This window comes from Fusarium vanettenii (assembly GCF_000151355.1).
Source record: "Fusarium vanettenii 77-13-4 chromosome 1 genomic scaffold NECHAsca_1_chr1_3_0, whole genome shotgun sequence".
Classification (NCBI taxonomy): Eukaryota; Fungi; Ascomycota; class Sordariomycetes; order Hypocreales; family Nectriaceae; genus Fusarium; species Fusarium vanettenii.
The window spans coordinates 153,554-167,632 of record NW_003315881.1 but is presented as its reverse complement, the minus strand read 5'-3'; the positions used below and the strand labels follow the sequence as shown (position 1 = coordinate 167,632).

At 53.4% G+C, this 14,079-nt stretch overlaps 6 protein-coding genes across 6 annotated transcripts; 3 read left to right on the top strand and 3 right to left on the bottom strand.

Moving 5' to 3' along the window:
* Nucleotides 1-161: 161 nt before the first annotated feature.
* Nucleotides 162-2,105, top strand: NECHADRAFT_89892 (uncharacterized protein; the record flags this gene model as incomplete). The annotated part of the gene is made up of 6 exons (XM_003054032.1): nucleotides 162-165; nucleotides 256-296; nucleotides 355-445; nucleotides 500-582; nucleotides 629-758; nucleotides 808-2,105. 6 exons carry the CDS (start codon nucleotides 162-164, stop codon nucleotides 2,103-2,105), a joined length of 1,647 nt encoding a protein of 548 aa, XP_003054078.1.
* Nucleotides 2,106-2,400: 295 nt separating this feature from the next.
* NECHADRAFT_74439 (uncharacterized protein) lies at nucleotides 2,401-3,136 on the top strand (the record flags this gene model as incomplete). Its single annotated transcript, XM_003054031.1, has 5 exons — nucleotides 2,401-2,422; nucleotides 2,486-2,647; nucleotides 2,747-2,856; nucleotides 2,911-3,028; nucleotides 3,081-3,136. The coding sequence occupies 5 exons, from the start codon at nucleotides 2,401-2,403 to the stop codon at nucleotides 3,134-3,136; spliced, it is 468 nt and encodes a 155-aa protein (XP_003054077.1).
* Nucleotides 3,137-3,257: 121 nt separating this feature from the next.
* Nucleotides 3,258-4,912, bottom strand: NECHADRAFT_74438 (uncharacterized protein; the record flags this gene model as incomplete). The annotated part of the gene is made up of 4 exons (XM_003053323.1): nucleotides 3,258-3,750; nucleotides 3,805-4,044; nucleotides 4,098-4,605; nucleotides 4,699-4,912. The coding sequence occupies 4 exons, from the start codon at nucleotides 4,910-4,912 to the stop codon at nucleotides 3,258-3,260; spliced, it is 1,455 nt and encodes a 484-aa protein (XP_003053369.1).
* An 811-nt stretch (nucleotides 4,913-5,723) lies between these two features.
* On the bottom strand, nucleotides 5,724-8,202 carry NECHADRAFT_74437 (uncharacterized protein; the record flags this gene model as incomplete). Its single annotated transcript, XM_003053322.1, has 3 exons — nucleotides 5,724-7,366; nucleotides 7,422-7,946; nucleotides 8,010-8,202. 3 exons carry the CDS (start codon nucleotides 8,200-8,202, stop codon nucleotides 5,724-5,726), a joined length of 2,361 nt encoding a protein of 786 aa, XP_003053368.1.
* A 1,831-nt stretch (nucleotides 8,203-10,033) lies between these two features.
* NECHADRAFT_30920 (uncharacterized protein) lies at nucleotides 10,034-12,351 on the top strand (the record flags this gene model as incomplete). The annotated part of the gene is made up of 4 exons (XM_003054030.1): nucleotides 10,034-10,417; nucleotides 10,468-10,907; nucleotides 10,961-11,574; nucleotides 11,627-12,351. The coding sequence occupies 4 exons, from the start codon at nucleotides 10,034-10,036 to the stop codon at nucleotides 12,349-12,351; spliced, it is 2,163 nt and encodes a 720-aa protein (XP_003054076.1).
* Nucleotides 12,352-12,442: 91 nt separating this feature from the next.
* Nucleotides 12,443-13,958, bottom strand: NECHADRAFT_65387 (uncharacterized protein; the record flags this gene model as incomplete). Its single annotated transcript, XM_003053321.1, has 3 exons — nucleotides 12,801-13,958; nucleotides 12,578-12,742; nucleotides 12,443-12,528 (listed from the first exon to the last, which is right to left on the bottom strand). Exons 1-3 carry the CDS (start codon nucleotides 13,933-13,935, stop codon nucleotides 12,443-12,445), a joined length of 1,386 nt encoding a protein of 461 aa, XP_003053367.1. The 5' UTR covers nucleotides 13,936-13,958.
* Between the last annotated feature and the right edge of the window lie 121 nt (nucleotides 13,959-14,079).

The window sequence follows — 14,079 nt, the reverse complement described above, 5'->3', positions numbered from 1 at the left end:
TGGCTTTGAGGACGAGAAAGTCTACAAGTCATGATTGCCCCGAGGCTATTCCGTCTCAGTGGCACTGTCGCTCGCAGAAGCCAACTGAGCCTTCAACTGAGAGCTCTCTCGGTCTCGAGTGTAGCCAGAGCTAACCTACCTCGCTCCACCCTATCGACGACATGGGTGCCCACTGGCGGAATGACAGCCAGTGATGAGGAGTGTTAGTGGTTTATCTCTAGCTTGGGAGTGATATCTGAGCTAATTGAGTTGTAGTTGGCCATGGAAAACTTATCCGAGGTGGCTTTCTCCGTCAGGTATGACCTGGTCTACCTGGCCTACGAAGAGTGATCAGTTACTAATGCTGCCTCACAGGCTCACTCTGGTATCTTTCAACTACTTCCTATGGGCCTTCGTGTTCAGGACAAGATAGAGAAACTACTTGACAAGCATATGCATTCAGTTGGTTTGTTACCTTTGCTGGTTGAGTCCTGCCCATTGCTCACATGATTCTCTCAAGGGGCCTCACGGTTATCTCTGTCAACCATTTCTTCAGAAGAACTATGGAGAAGGAGTGATAGACTGGATCGCGTTGCACCAGAGGTGAGAATATGAGGTTTCATTGAGTAGCGTTGGCTAATTTACCAAGCTCTTTCGACTCGCCGATCGCAAAGAGGTGCCTCTTATTCTCTCTCCGACACATGAGGAAGAAATCACCACTCTCGTAGCCGGAACTCTCAAGTCATATAAAGACTTACCCATCCGGCTGTACCAAATTAGTTCGACAGTCTCCATTACTCTTCAACTTCCCAGCTAACCACGTTCTAGCCCGGAAGTATCGAGATGAGCGTCGCCCCCGCCACGGTTTACTGCGCTCCCGAGAGTTTCTCATGAAGGATCTGTACACCTTTGACCTAACAACAGCTGCTGCTATTGAAACATACCGCCTAGTATCTGCGGCATACCGTGCCTTCTTCTCAGAGCTCAAGCTACCGTATCTTGTCGCCGAGGCCAGCTCGGGTGACATGGGAGGTGATCTTAGCCATGAGTACCATCTTCCCAGTGCTGTCGGCGAGGACACAGTTGTGAACTGCAACTCTTGCGGATACACTGCCAACGATGAGGTTGCGACGGCACGAGCGCCCTCTGCGAGCAAAGATGCACTTGCGATTCCGGCCTCTGATATTCGTGTCTGGCGGGGTATCTCCCAGGACCGAAAGGTTCTTGTCAACGCTTGGTATCCTCAGTCTTCCGAGGCATTCTCGGAGAGCGGCCTGAACCTACATGCGGTCAAGTCAGCGGTTAGCGAGCTTGACACCAGCATCGATGACCCTCTCCCATTCTGGAGCGAGGCACTCGAAAGCGGGAAGCCGCAGGTTATTAATGTTGTCGATGCCAGGCTCGCGCCAACGTTTGAAAGCCTTCGGGAACAACTCCCTCTATTGCCCAAGACCCTCGAGTCTCATGAGGTTGAGCATTCCACGGTTGGTGGCACAGACTCGACTGAAGCTCTGAACCTGGGCCGTATCACCGATGGCGATGGCTGCCCTCGATGTGAGGAGGGGACTTTGAAGATCCATCGTGCCTTGGAGTGTGGCCATACATTTCACCTCGGGACTCGCTACTCGGTGCCACTCGACGCATGCGTGTTTCTCCCGCAATCAGAACTACCAAAGGTTGCCAAAGAAGAAGGTCTCAAACCGGGAAGCCGTGTGCCTGTTCAGATGGGATGTCATGGCGTTGGAGTATCAAGGATCTTTGGCGCCGTAGCTGAGATCCTCGCTGATGAGCGAGGACTGAACTGGCCACGAGCCATTGCCCCGTTCGAGGTGGCCGTCATCCCAACACCCGGACTTGACAAGGAGTCGATAGAGATTTATGACAATCTCGTGGCCGGAAGCAGCTCACAGCCTGGCCTTGACGTTGTCCTCGATGACAGGAAGCAGTCATTTGGCTGGAAGATGAACGATGCTGACATAGTTGGCTATCCCGTCGTCGTGATTCTTGGCAAAGCTTTCAAGCAGGGCCGCCTTTGCGAGGTCCAGTGTAGGCAACTCTCGGTCAAGGAGAATGTCAAGCTTGAAGAGCTGCCTCGTTTCATCTCGGGTTTGCTGGATCAGCTATAGCGAGCAGATGATTTGTCGCACATTGTAAAGCTCATGTATAGTATCTCATGTATCAAAACAAATGAAACGAATTAAATCATCTACTTAGTCAACTCATATTTTTCGTATTCTTGCTACACTATTAGTCAAGCATCACCAAGCTGTAAATTTGGTGGTGAAGACATCCCCGTTAGTAGAATTGGCAACCCCACGTCACAATATTCATGAAGGCGAAAACTGGAGGGGCATCACGACAAGCAACTCACTCTCCTCCTCCGGCGACCACCTACCACGAACTATCCAGCGACGAGGCACCATGTCTGGAAAACAAGAGATGAGTATGCTTTCTTACAGTATTTGCGACCCTCTGTGACTACCATCGCTGACCTCTGCGCGCACAGTCAACCTCGACACGCTCGAGCCCCAGCAACTCGCCCAGGTTAAGAAGCAATTGGACGAGGAGCTCGAGCACCTGACGACGTCCTTCGCCCAGCTCCACGGAGCCCAGAACAAGTTCAAGGAGTGCCTTCGATGCGTGCAGGCCCGAGCTGCCGCCCCTAAAGGTGCGATTCCTTGATCCCAACAGCTGCCTTTCGCGCCACCGCCCCCATCGCTCGAGCCCCCGCGATCCGCCAACAACCATATAATCTAACATATCTCAGGGTCCAACTCTGTCCTGGTCCCCTTGACCAACTCGCTATACGTCCGTGGAGAGCTTTCTGATGCCGAGACCGTCCTGGTAGATGTCGGAACTGGCTTCTTGGTGGAAAAGGTGGGTGGTCTAGAGCCCACTATCAGGCCGAGTCGCTCACTGACGGCTGTGTAGAAACTCAAGTCCGCCGAAAAGTTTTACGAGGGCAAAGTTGAGGAGCTCGGCAGCAACTTGAAGGATCTAGAAGTTATCGTGCAACGAAAGCAGACTAACGCACGAACGATTGAGGAGGGTATGTCTCACTACTGACAAGTTGATTGCTCATTGCTAACATGGTGAACTAGTTCTGAGGCAAAAGATCATGGCTGCTCAAGGGCAAGGTGACCAACAGCAGGCATGAAGCTCACAACAAGGCTAGCCAATCCTTTGTGACGCAGTAGAAAATAGATAGGATCTCGGGGAACGAGGAGCTCGTCGAGACAACACAGCCAGCAAGGCCAGTCGATGCCTTTTGATGCACGCTACTGCGAAGCGGCACTGGCATCTGCTCTGCTCAAAAGAGCCTGGACCTCCAGGATGACCCGGCAGAAACCTCTGAGCCTCGACTTGAGATCATGGCCCTCATCCGTCCAAATGTTCTCCAATCCTTCACCCCAAACCTTTCGTCCTCCGCTCATGTGGTTGACACTCTCCTCCCAATGAGGCGCGTACAATTCAACACTCCATGTAACCTCGGGCCCTCCTGCTGCGCGAAACCCATTCACAGTCTTGGTGACGCTGATCTCAAGCACATACGAACTGTCCCTGTATGGAAATCTCGCCGAAGATTTGACCCGGATCTGTTTGATCTCATCTTCAAGGGCCGCAAGTTTGGCCGTATTGACAGTTGGGACTGCAAGAAGAGTTTCTTTGTTGACATTTGCGGTCAGGAAAACTTTCTGGGCAAGGTCCTTGAAACCAGCTGCAACATCCACCTTGTCCCAGGCATCGACTCTGAAGTTCCAGTCGTATTGCCTACATAACAAGGCGCGTCAGATCATACGTACGTCTCAGATGTAGAGAACTTACATGTCAGGAGCAACTACCGTCCAGTTCAGACGCCCCCAGGGCTCGGGTCTAGTTGCTCGGACCATGGAAAGCTTCATGTTCTGCCCGGCGATGCAGTTTGCGTTTGCCTTGATTTCCTGGTCCTCAGTGACAACAGTGAACTCGCATGTTCGCTCAACATCCTTAAGGGCTCTGCAAACACGCTGCTCTGGTTTGACGAGGAACTGGAGAACCTTCTCCGCCTTCTCAGCGTTTGGCAGTCTTGTCGAGGTTAGATATGATTGTTAGATGGCAAAATATGGTAGATTGCATACCTGGGCTCGAAACTGGCACCACCACGAACAGAGTACATGTCCATGAGCTTGGTAAAATTGCCAATGCTAACTTCGCCTTCAGATCCTTTCTTCTTCTTTCCGATGATTAGATGGCCAAAGTTGATACGAAATGTCATATTCTTGCTGATCCCCATCAGGCCCTCGGCTGAGATTGCGATATCAGAGGCAAGCTGGGGTAGATGATCATTCATGGACGACACGTTGCTGACCAAGGAAGGGCTAGGGGAGAGAAAGGCAGGTCGTTTCCCAAGCTCGACTGTTATCATGTCACTGATGATGGCGTTAGTTGGTCGTTGGACCAAGAAGCGAACAGGAGCATGTTCATTGGAGAGGCGCATATCGCGAAGGGCCCAGTTGATAGCCCGAAGTGCCTGTTGGAGGCGACCGATGGATTCGCAACGAAGGTCAAGCACGTTGGGCTTCACACGGGTAATGTAGACCCCATACTCCCGGCGAATATCGTCGAGGGCTCCCGGTTCATCCAACTCTGGGGGAAGCAAATGTTCCCCAGGAATAACATGCATCAGCTTGGTGTCCAGGTCAGTGCGATGTGCCAGAATGGGTTATCATCCATGGATACTTGCCTGGATGAGGTGCTTGTCGGCCGGCGCGGGGCCCAGAAATTCATCATGCTCAGCCTGGCGAGCTTGTCTTCCCCAAGTTTGGAAGATAGACTTGGCAGTGGGCATGTGGTCGCCCTTGGTGTTTGCGAAAGAATTCGGCTTTGCAGCCCTGGGGGCGGGAGCCATTCCCGGTCTGAAGCCTCCCCTTCCCTTTCCGAACTCGCCCGGCATGGTGACTTCCTTTGACCAAGTTGAACAATATCGAAGGAGGAAAGTCCAGTGGGAAGAGGCGAAGAGAAACTGACGGAGGGGCCTCGAAAGCTTGGAGTGTTGATGTTGTGATGAGATATGTTGATAGTCAGAAACGAAAGAGGGGGAGAAGTCCTTGGGGATAAGGTCGAATCCTTAGGCAAACATTTTCCTAAAATGTTGGTCACTGAATAAGTGAAGGTCCGCATATTTAGGAAGACAGACAGGAAAATTAGGGAGGCCCATAGCTCCTGCCTGTTTGCAGTTCAGCGCGTGTGTAGGCAGGTTCGCATCCATGTCCCCTGCCTCATGTCAATGGCCGGGTACCTGCAGCTTCCCGTCTTGGGTCTCGAAAGGTCCTTGAATAAGAAGAGCTCAGAAGAATGCAAACATTGAAAAGGCAAAAAAATCTCATGTTGAAAATTACTATGTGCAATCAAATACCATCGTTTGTCCGTTCCGGGGAGTTCGAGGTCAGGGGTAACACTCGATTGGTGCATGAGTGCGTTCGCACAAACCGAAGCCTTGTACAACCTCCCACGACTTCCACCTTCCACAACGGCAATGACATTTATCATGCAAAGAATCGAACAAAAACCAGGCAACGAACATCTCAACCTTCAAACCACCTCTCAAGAACCTAGCCTTCGTCACCAGGCATTCTCACGTCCCCAAAGAAAGGAATTGGCGGTTTCTCGCGGGTGCGCTCGCACGACACTCCTCGATCGATCCATGATATCGCCCTAGGGCAACTTTGTCGACTAGTTGACCTGTACATCGTTAGCTGCTCGACTCAAAAGTCGGGGGGCGGTCGAGTCATGATGACGGGGCCATCATCGTTGTCATCCCAGTCCTTTCGCCACACATTGGATGGCTTCCAGACCTCCTGACGAGCCAGGAGAAGGGCAGTGAGATCAACGCTGGCCGGTTCCTCGGGCGTATTCTGGACATGGCTCACCTTGACAATGTTTCCAGCATTGAGCGAGTCCCGGAAAGAAGGCTGCTTGCGGATGGTTCGGTTGGGGAGGGCTTCGGCAGGAAGACCAAGATGGGTTGAGATCTTCTTTGCGCCATAGTTGATGGCAATGGGCACATACTTGTTGGCCATGTTCTTGGCAGCGTTCAGAACCGTGGGGCCAAGCTTCTGCACGCCAGTCTTGATGAAGTCGATGATGCCCTCGGTCTCGCCGCTGTTGTTGTGCGTGACCTTCAGGCGCTCGAGCTTCTCGCGGGGAAGGGTCATCAAGGCCTGGAGCGCCGTATCTGCCATCAAGGCGCGCTTGAGGAGAATTCGGGTCGCCTCTTCGTTGGGGCTGGCGCTGTCCGACATGGACTCGCTGCTGAACAGTCCCCCCAACGATCCGACAACGCCCGAGAGGGCACCACTGGCCGCTTTGCTAGCAATGGGGACTGCAACCTTGCCCACGGTGCTAATGACAGATCCGAGCCAGCCCCAACCGCCCTCTGCGTCGGCGAGCGGGCGGGTCGGTCCATACATAGCCTGGACAAAGGCAGCTTCTGCACCACCCGCCTCATGGGTCGAAATGCCAAGGTCGCGGCGCTCGGGAAGGAGAGTGCTTTCCTGGCCCTGGCGAGTGGTACCGGTGGTGGCCCTTTCCAGTCGATGAGAGGCAATGTCCAGAGCACACTCTGTGAGACCTGGGGTAAGCACAGGAGCCAAGGCATCAACGTTGGTAGCATTGGTCGACCAGATATCCTTCATCTTCTTGATGACTTCCTCATGCTCGGGGGACTCGTTGGCCGACAGGATGGCCTCAAGGGCAGCTTCGGCAACCAGTGCCCGAGCAGCAATGGAATCGTCATCGCCAGGCACTCCAGCCATGCCACTCTCGGACTGCATACTCTCTCTGGTGAGTTTCCCGAGGAAATGGCCGGCTGCCATGCCGGCGAGTGAACCCATGGGACCAAGCAGAGAGGAGGCGATGGGAAGAACTGCAGAGCCCACTCCCGCTACTGTCCTAAGGATCTGCATGAACTCGGCTTGGTCACCAGAGGGAGCACTGCTTCGGTTCTGGCCACTGGCCACCCTCCCGTTCAAGTCCTTGCTGGAGCCAATGTTGTCGAAGCCACTGCTGTTGAAGCCAGTGTTGAAGCCAGTGTTGTTGAAGCCATTGCCGTTCGACCCAGTACTGGCATAGCCGCGCTTGTCGAGGCCGCTAGCGAGACTGCCGTTCAGACCCGTGCCCGAGGAAGAGTTGCCGTTGGCCTGGCAGTCAATCGACTTGATATTGGCAGCAGTTCCGAACGCTTGCTGACCAATGTTGAACAGGGCAATGAAGGCATCATAGTTGTTTCCGTACACACCACCGATGGCGTTGCCCGAGTTGCTCTTCTGGCCACCGCCACCATAGCAGTGGGTGCCGATGCTGGTAAACTGTCCACGAGACTTGCGCAGGATCGGGGCGCCCGATTGTCCTAGTTGCGAGATTAGAACTAGGTGGATACATATTCAAGGGGGAGGGGAACTTACCTCCAAAGGTAGAGACTCGATACTCGACCATGTTACCGGGGCTGGCAGCCAAGTCGAAGTCGGTCTTTGCGAACTCCTCGTACATCTGGGCACCCTTCTCATCTTCGCCCTCAGTATCCCTGAGAGACTTATCACCAGGATAGCCAACAACGCCGAGGACGATGCCCTGGCCCGAAGGGGGCGTCTTGGTGAAGTTGAAGGTGCGGAGGTTGCCGGTGAATGGGCGGTCGACCTGGATGAAAGCAACGTCGCGGCTTCGGTTGTTGGGCGACTCGATCCACTCGGCCGTAGAGATGACATTGAGGCCATATCGAGCCTGGACAGCCGAGGTCTTGACAGAGTCACGGCCGTTGTAGCCGATGTAGCACTTGATCTGGTCGGCGGGACCATATCGGTATCCATGGTCGTAGACGACGTGTCCGGCAGTGACAAGAAGATCCGGGCGGATCAGCCAACCGGTGCCGATCATCCAAACGGCGCGGCCAGTGGTTCTGTCATTGAACCTGGACTGGATCTTGACGATGGCTGTTGTTGGCTGTCAGCAAAGGCGCATCTTCAAGCGAGTGAACTCGACTCAGGGGTACTTACAGCGGTACTTGCCACCCTCCTGGAGATCGCCATGATCAACCAAAACACGCTCATCCTCTCCGATGATGGATTCAGCGTCCTTGCTTCCATCATCAGGGAGCTTGACCGACTCTGCGGGATGAGACGAGGTGGGAAGATCAAGCTTCCAGGCCGCAGCACGGCTGGGAGAAGTGGTACCATAGTTGGAAGACATGTTGAAAAGATGAAGATGAGGTTGAGACTGAAGTGTCTTTGGAAAGTGTTCAGAAGTTGTGTTTGCTTGGGAGTTTGTGTTTGTGTTGAGGAAAGGGGCAATGTTGAGGAGGACAGCTCGCCCCTTTATACCTTGCGATTTTCTCTTGTCCACGCAATGTTTCCCCTTCAACACTGTTTTCTTGATCATCTCGCTCTTCACCATCTTCCTGTTGGGACTGTACAGGCCTCCAGAGCTCACAAACCTGGCAAAGATGCTCTGACAAGCCTCATACGCACGAGTGGTTTTCTGAAAGCCAACCCCAGCCCAGCTCGCCGGCGGCAAACTGCGAATGGCATCACATCAGCTAGCCACTGTTTCCTCATTCTTCTTTTGGTGAGACAGCATAGAAATCTATTCCGAACAAGGAGATTCTTCCGGCAAAGTGTCATCATCCGGGCTGAGGGAGGGGGGCTTAAAGCAGTTCAGCGAGCATCTTTGAAGATCGAGACTCTTGTGTTTGAGCAGCTGACGAGTTTCGGGTAAGACATGGCCAGTTGAGAGTCGATAGTTTCTCGTCGATCTCGCCGAGGTGATTCTTGGTGTATAGGGGTGTCTGCCTTGATGGGCGGCAAAGTGCAGGTGGAGAGACATATGAGTTGCTAGTCTGGCTTATCATGCAGTGAAGGATCGCGAGTCACAGTCATTGAGGCTTCAGCTCGCCAGTGGCAGCCCAAAGAGGCCAAGATGGTTGCCATCTCCACAGTAGTATCCTATCTCGGTGTAAGTAGGCGGTTGAAGAAGGAGATAGATGAAGTGGGAGTGGCACACTTGACAAATCTGTTTGTAATAATAACCAATCCAGGTCAACACCGAGAAGACTCCGTGTCGACCGAGTTGCTTGTCACTTGTGATTGATTCAGTCATTGTGCGTATTGGGCGGCAGGCTATGATTGCGCTCAGTGAACCATCCAGATACAGCCCCAAGGCGTCAAATAAACTTCACCTGGAGCAGCTGAGCAACGCAGGCCAGGCTGTCACAGGAGTAACCGTCTAAGCCATGGTTGATGTCACATACATCAACCCGCAGCAATCGATTCTGCAGCAAAAGTTACCCGGTACCTGTTGCAGCTGCATCCCCGTAGCCATGCGTCCTGAGAGATCATGTCTCGAGGTGTGTCTAACCCTACAGCAACGCTGCCTTGTGGCTCCGTGGGGGATTTGGTCTTCTCAGCTGCCGCAAATCAGCCACTCTACACCTCTTGGGAGTGATATAGACGGGTATCTGCCCTATACGGCTCATATGGCTGAGACGTGTGGTGGATATAGGCTTGATGCGGGGGACGGGCCGTCATTGGTATTAAAGGGGAGATGTGTCTAGGATGGCAATAGTCATGCTTGGCTGCAGGTACGATATGCAGTTCCTCAGATGGCTGCAGATTCGATGAAGCAGGCTCTGGAAGTGACTTTTTGTGCCTTGCATTCAAGTACCTTTGATGCGCTGCATAAAGTCTGGCTGCACGGCATGTAAACGACTTGGGCTTGGCAGAGGCGTTGGAATTGGGTTCAGCTGGCTTCGATGGGGTCGTTGCAATTGTACAAAAACACAAGAAGCATAAGTCGATACATAGAGGTCAAGAGACATTGTTAAGCGGAATTTCAAGGACCTAGGATGTGCTCGATGTCTGGATCAAGAAAGGGGAGCATGTCGAATGAAGTTATAGATATCATTGCATAACTGCAAACCCCCGGTACGTGCACATCCCATAGCAACCACCTTCTCTATCTCGTCGCGTCTCCCGCGACGCGTGAATCGTCTCGACTACGCCCATCACCAGCAACGACACAAAAAATGGCCCCCGTCAGCTCAGCAAAGCGTCAATTACCGGGCGCATCCCAAAACGACTTTGAAGATGAACTAGCCGGCGACGAACCCTCGTGGGAATGGATCTACAACACCAGCCCGACGACAGAGAGGAGCGACGAGCCCCAGAGCGACCGAAAGCGAAGAAAAGTCACGGGGGACAAGATTGTCGGGGCCAAGATTGGCAAGTTCGAGTGTCGGATCGGTGATGTCGTCATGCTCAAGGCTGACGGGTCTAATGAGGCCTGGGTCGCCTTGATCTGCGAGTTTGTCGAGGATGATGGCGAGGGAGAGAAGGCGGCCAACTTTATGTGGTTTTCTAGCGAAAAGGAGATTCGGAATAAGGATAAGAAGCGGTCCGACTACTACTGGGTAACTCTTGACGATGTTTTTGGTATGGATGTTTCTCTAACGTGGCTTAGAACGAACTCTACATCTCTCCGTCATGGGATATAAACCCCCTGGCTTCGATTAACGGCAAGGCCAGACTTACATCCCTTGACGCCTTCCTCTCCAAATATCCCCAAGGTCGAATTCCCCGAAACAGCCCCGAGTATGGCAAGACGTTTGTTTGCCGGCGAGGCTGCAACACCCGAACGGCTACATACACGGACGAGTTTATCTGGGAGGAGGTTTACCGCGGCGAGGAGGACTTGTTCACCATGATGGACATGATCAAGAATGGCACCAAGGCTACTCGTCGTCGGAGAAAGGCGAGAAGTCCTTCGCCGGTGGATGCCCCCTATCTTCCTCCGCAGACTCCTACCAAGACGGGACGAGGTTCGACAGTGGCTACGCCGACTTCTCGGAGAAGCCAAATTGAGCCTGGCTCCCGTACCAAGAGGTTCGTTAACAAGAAAGGGTTCACTTATAATTATCCTTTTTACTAATTGAGAATAGGAGTACAAGCAAGAGACTTGAGTTCACGCCGCTAGCAACTCGCAGGTTGTCGCCAAGCCAAGTTGAAAACTCGCCATTCCAAATAGCTCGCTCACGTCTACACGTTTCCTCTGTTCCTACAAGTCTCCCCTGTCGAGAGGGAGAGTTCTCGCTTGTGTATTCTCACCTCGAAGCTGCCATCTCAGACGGCACTGGTAACTGTATCTACATCTCAGGTACACCAGGAACAGGCAAGACGGCAACAGTACGTGAGGTCATCTCTCGACTAGAGGAAGCTGTTTGCGCAGACGAGCTCGATGACTTTATCTTTGTCGAGATCAACGGCATGAAGATCACGGATCCTCATCAGTCATATACCCTTCTTTGGGAGGCTCTCAAGGGTCAGCGAGCCAGTCCAGCTCAGTCTCTGGATCTCTTGGAACGAGAGTTCAGCAACCCTAGTCCACGTCGTATCCCTTGTGTGGTGCTCATGGACGAGCTTGATCAGCTGGTTACCAAGAACCAAGCTGTCATGTACAACTTTTTCAACTGGCCGACCTTGCGACATAGCCGTCTTATTGTTCTTGCAGTTGCCAACACCATGGATCTGCCAGAGCGAACACTGAGCAACAAGATCAGCAGTCGTCTAGGTATATCATATACTTGCTATCGACTTGGACGCTATTCACTGACATAATCTAGGCCTCACACGAATCACATTCCCCGGTTATAACCACGAACAACTCATGAAGATTATTCAGTCACGATTAGAAGGAGTCCCTGGAAACATTGTAGACCCCGACGCCATTCAATTTGCTAGTCGCAAGGTTGCTGCAGTCAGCGGTGACGCCCGAAGAGCTCTCGATATTTGCCGTCGAGCAGTCGAACTTGCCGAGGCAGATGCCCCTGGCGATCCAACCACCCCCAGCAAGCGAGAGCGAATGGCAGAGTCCCAGGGCCAGCCAAGGGGCGTTGGGCGTGTCACTATCGCCACTATTAAAAAGGCCATCAACGAGGCCACCTCGAATCCCGTCCAGCAACACCTCCGCAGTCTCCCACTCATGTCCAAACTCCTCATGGCCGCTCTTATGATTCGCATTCGAAGAACAGGCCTCGCCGAGACGACGTTTGGCGAGACTCTGGATGAGATACACAGAGCAAGCCTCCGCGCCCCGTCTGCGCTCCCAGGCGTGGCGGCGGTTCTTAATAACGGCCTCAAGGGTACGCAGACAGGGGCAATGCGCCCTCAAACCAGACCTGGCCACATCCACACGGCGGCGCTCGAGCTGGTAGCAGCTGGTCTGATCAACCTCGAGGCTCAACGCGCGGAACGGTCGAGCAAGTTACGTCTGTCAATTGCAGACGATGAAGTGAAGATGGCCCTTCGCGATGATGGGGATCTGAAAGCATTGGGTATCGGCGTATAATAGATGTAATAATAGAGCCCAGCGAGGGCGTCCCAGGACACACACACAGTCCTTGCATTAGATGTTCCCCCTTTCTCTGCGTCTGTCTGTCTTAATACTTCCTTCGGGCCAAGCTTGGCTTCCAGTCTAGGGGATGTGTCTCCTCTGTCGCAGTCTCATCCTGCTTCCATATTTTGACTATAGTTGTTAGTGGGATGTAATAATTTGGTGAATTATGGCAACTTACTCGTTTTATCGGCTTCACCACAGATCAGACGTAGTCCTGATCTATCAAATGTTGAACTCATGATACCCGCCTCGGCGTCGAGGGAACCAGGTTGGGCAGTTGTGTCAAGTGACTGGAATCTGTGGCCAGTCTTCCAATCCCAGAAGCTCATGGAACCATTGTCACCTGTAATTCAACCATTAGCGATTGGGAGGATATATGAAGCTGTGCACTTGTTACTCACCTCCTGTGAAAAAGACATTCTGCTCATTGACGCTCATGGTGTTGATAATGGCATTATGACCCTCAAAGTTCTGCATGAATGCACCCTCGGGGCACTTCCACTGCTTCACACTTCCCGTGCTGCCACTGGCAAAGGTAAACTCTGAAGGGTGAGTCGCCAGGGCGCGGACGCCCTTCTTGTGGTGGGTGAGAACACCCATTGTCTTTCCAGCGGCGAGATCCCAGAGGCGCACGGTCGAGTCGAGGGAGCCGGTGATGACCTGGGGGTCAGCCTCTTGGCAGACGAGGTCGGCGACGGTCTGGGTGTGGCCAGAGAGGACGTGGATGTTGCTCCTGGTGCGCATATCCCAGACACGGGCGACACCATCGCGACCACCTGTTACGAGCACGTCAAGCGTCGGGTGTAGAGCGAGGGTGTAGACACCGCTCAGATGGCCATGGTAGTGACGAATGACCTTGTTCGTCTCGAGATCCCAGCATTTGACCATCTTGTCCTCGCCGCAAGAGAAGAGGTATGGATGGCGCGGTGACACGGCAAGGCCGCGAACGGTACTGATGTGACCAGTGAGGGTCAACCTCAGAGAGCCCGTAGCCAAGTCCCAGATCTTGATGGTTCGGTCGCCGGCGCCACTGGCGAACCACTTGTTGTTGGGCTCGACAGCCAAACTGCGCACCCAACCCAGATGACCAGAAATGACCCTCATCAACTTCCACGGCGCGTGCCATTCGGGCTTGGGCTGCTGGAAGGCCGTCGCTCCCCTTGTTGTGAGGCTCATATTCTGCGGTGTGCTCTCCGCCCTAGCTGCTGATGATGCACCACCCTTAGAGCCAGGCGCACCTTCAAGAAGCTTCATGGCTGGTCTTGCTGGCGCGCCAGGCTTGGCGACCTTCTTCCCAGGCCCCTTTGTCGGCAACTTGGCGGTAATTGATGGCGGGAGCGTCTCGACTTGGGCGTACTCGGCGCGGAAGCGTCTCTTGGTGATGGGGTCCTCGGACGCGTCGTCGGTCTTTTGTCGCTTCGCGGCCGGCGGCTCGGGGACGTGGGCGTGCGCAAAGAGCGTTCTTGATACTGTGGCATTTTGTGCGGCGAGCGCACTAAGCTGTAGCGCGTCTTGAGGTATCTGTGGCGTCTCCATGATTTTTTGTTGTGGTGTTTTTATGTTGAAGAGAATGGAGGATGGAAAAGTTGATGGCAAAAGTTGCGACTGGGAGTTGTTAATGTTGAAAGGCTGGGCAGCCGCGTGTGGCGCTTAAACGCCACAGTTGAGTCTGTGTGGCTA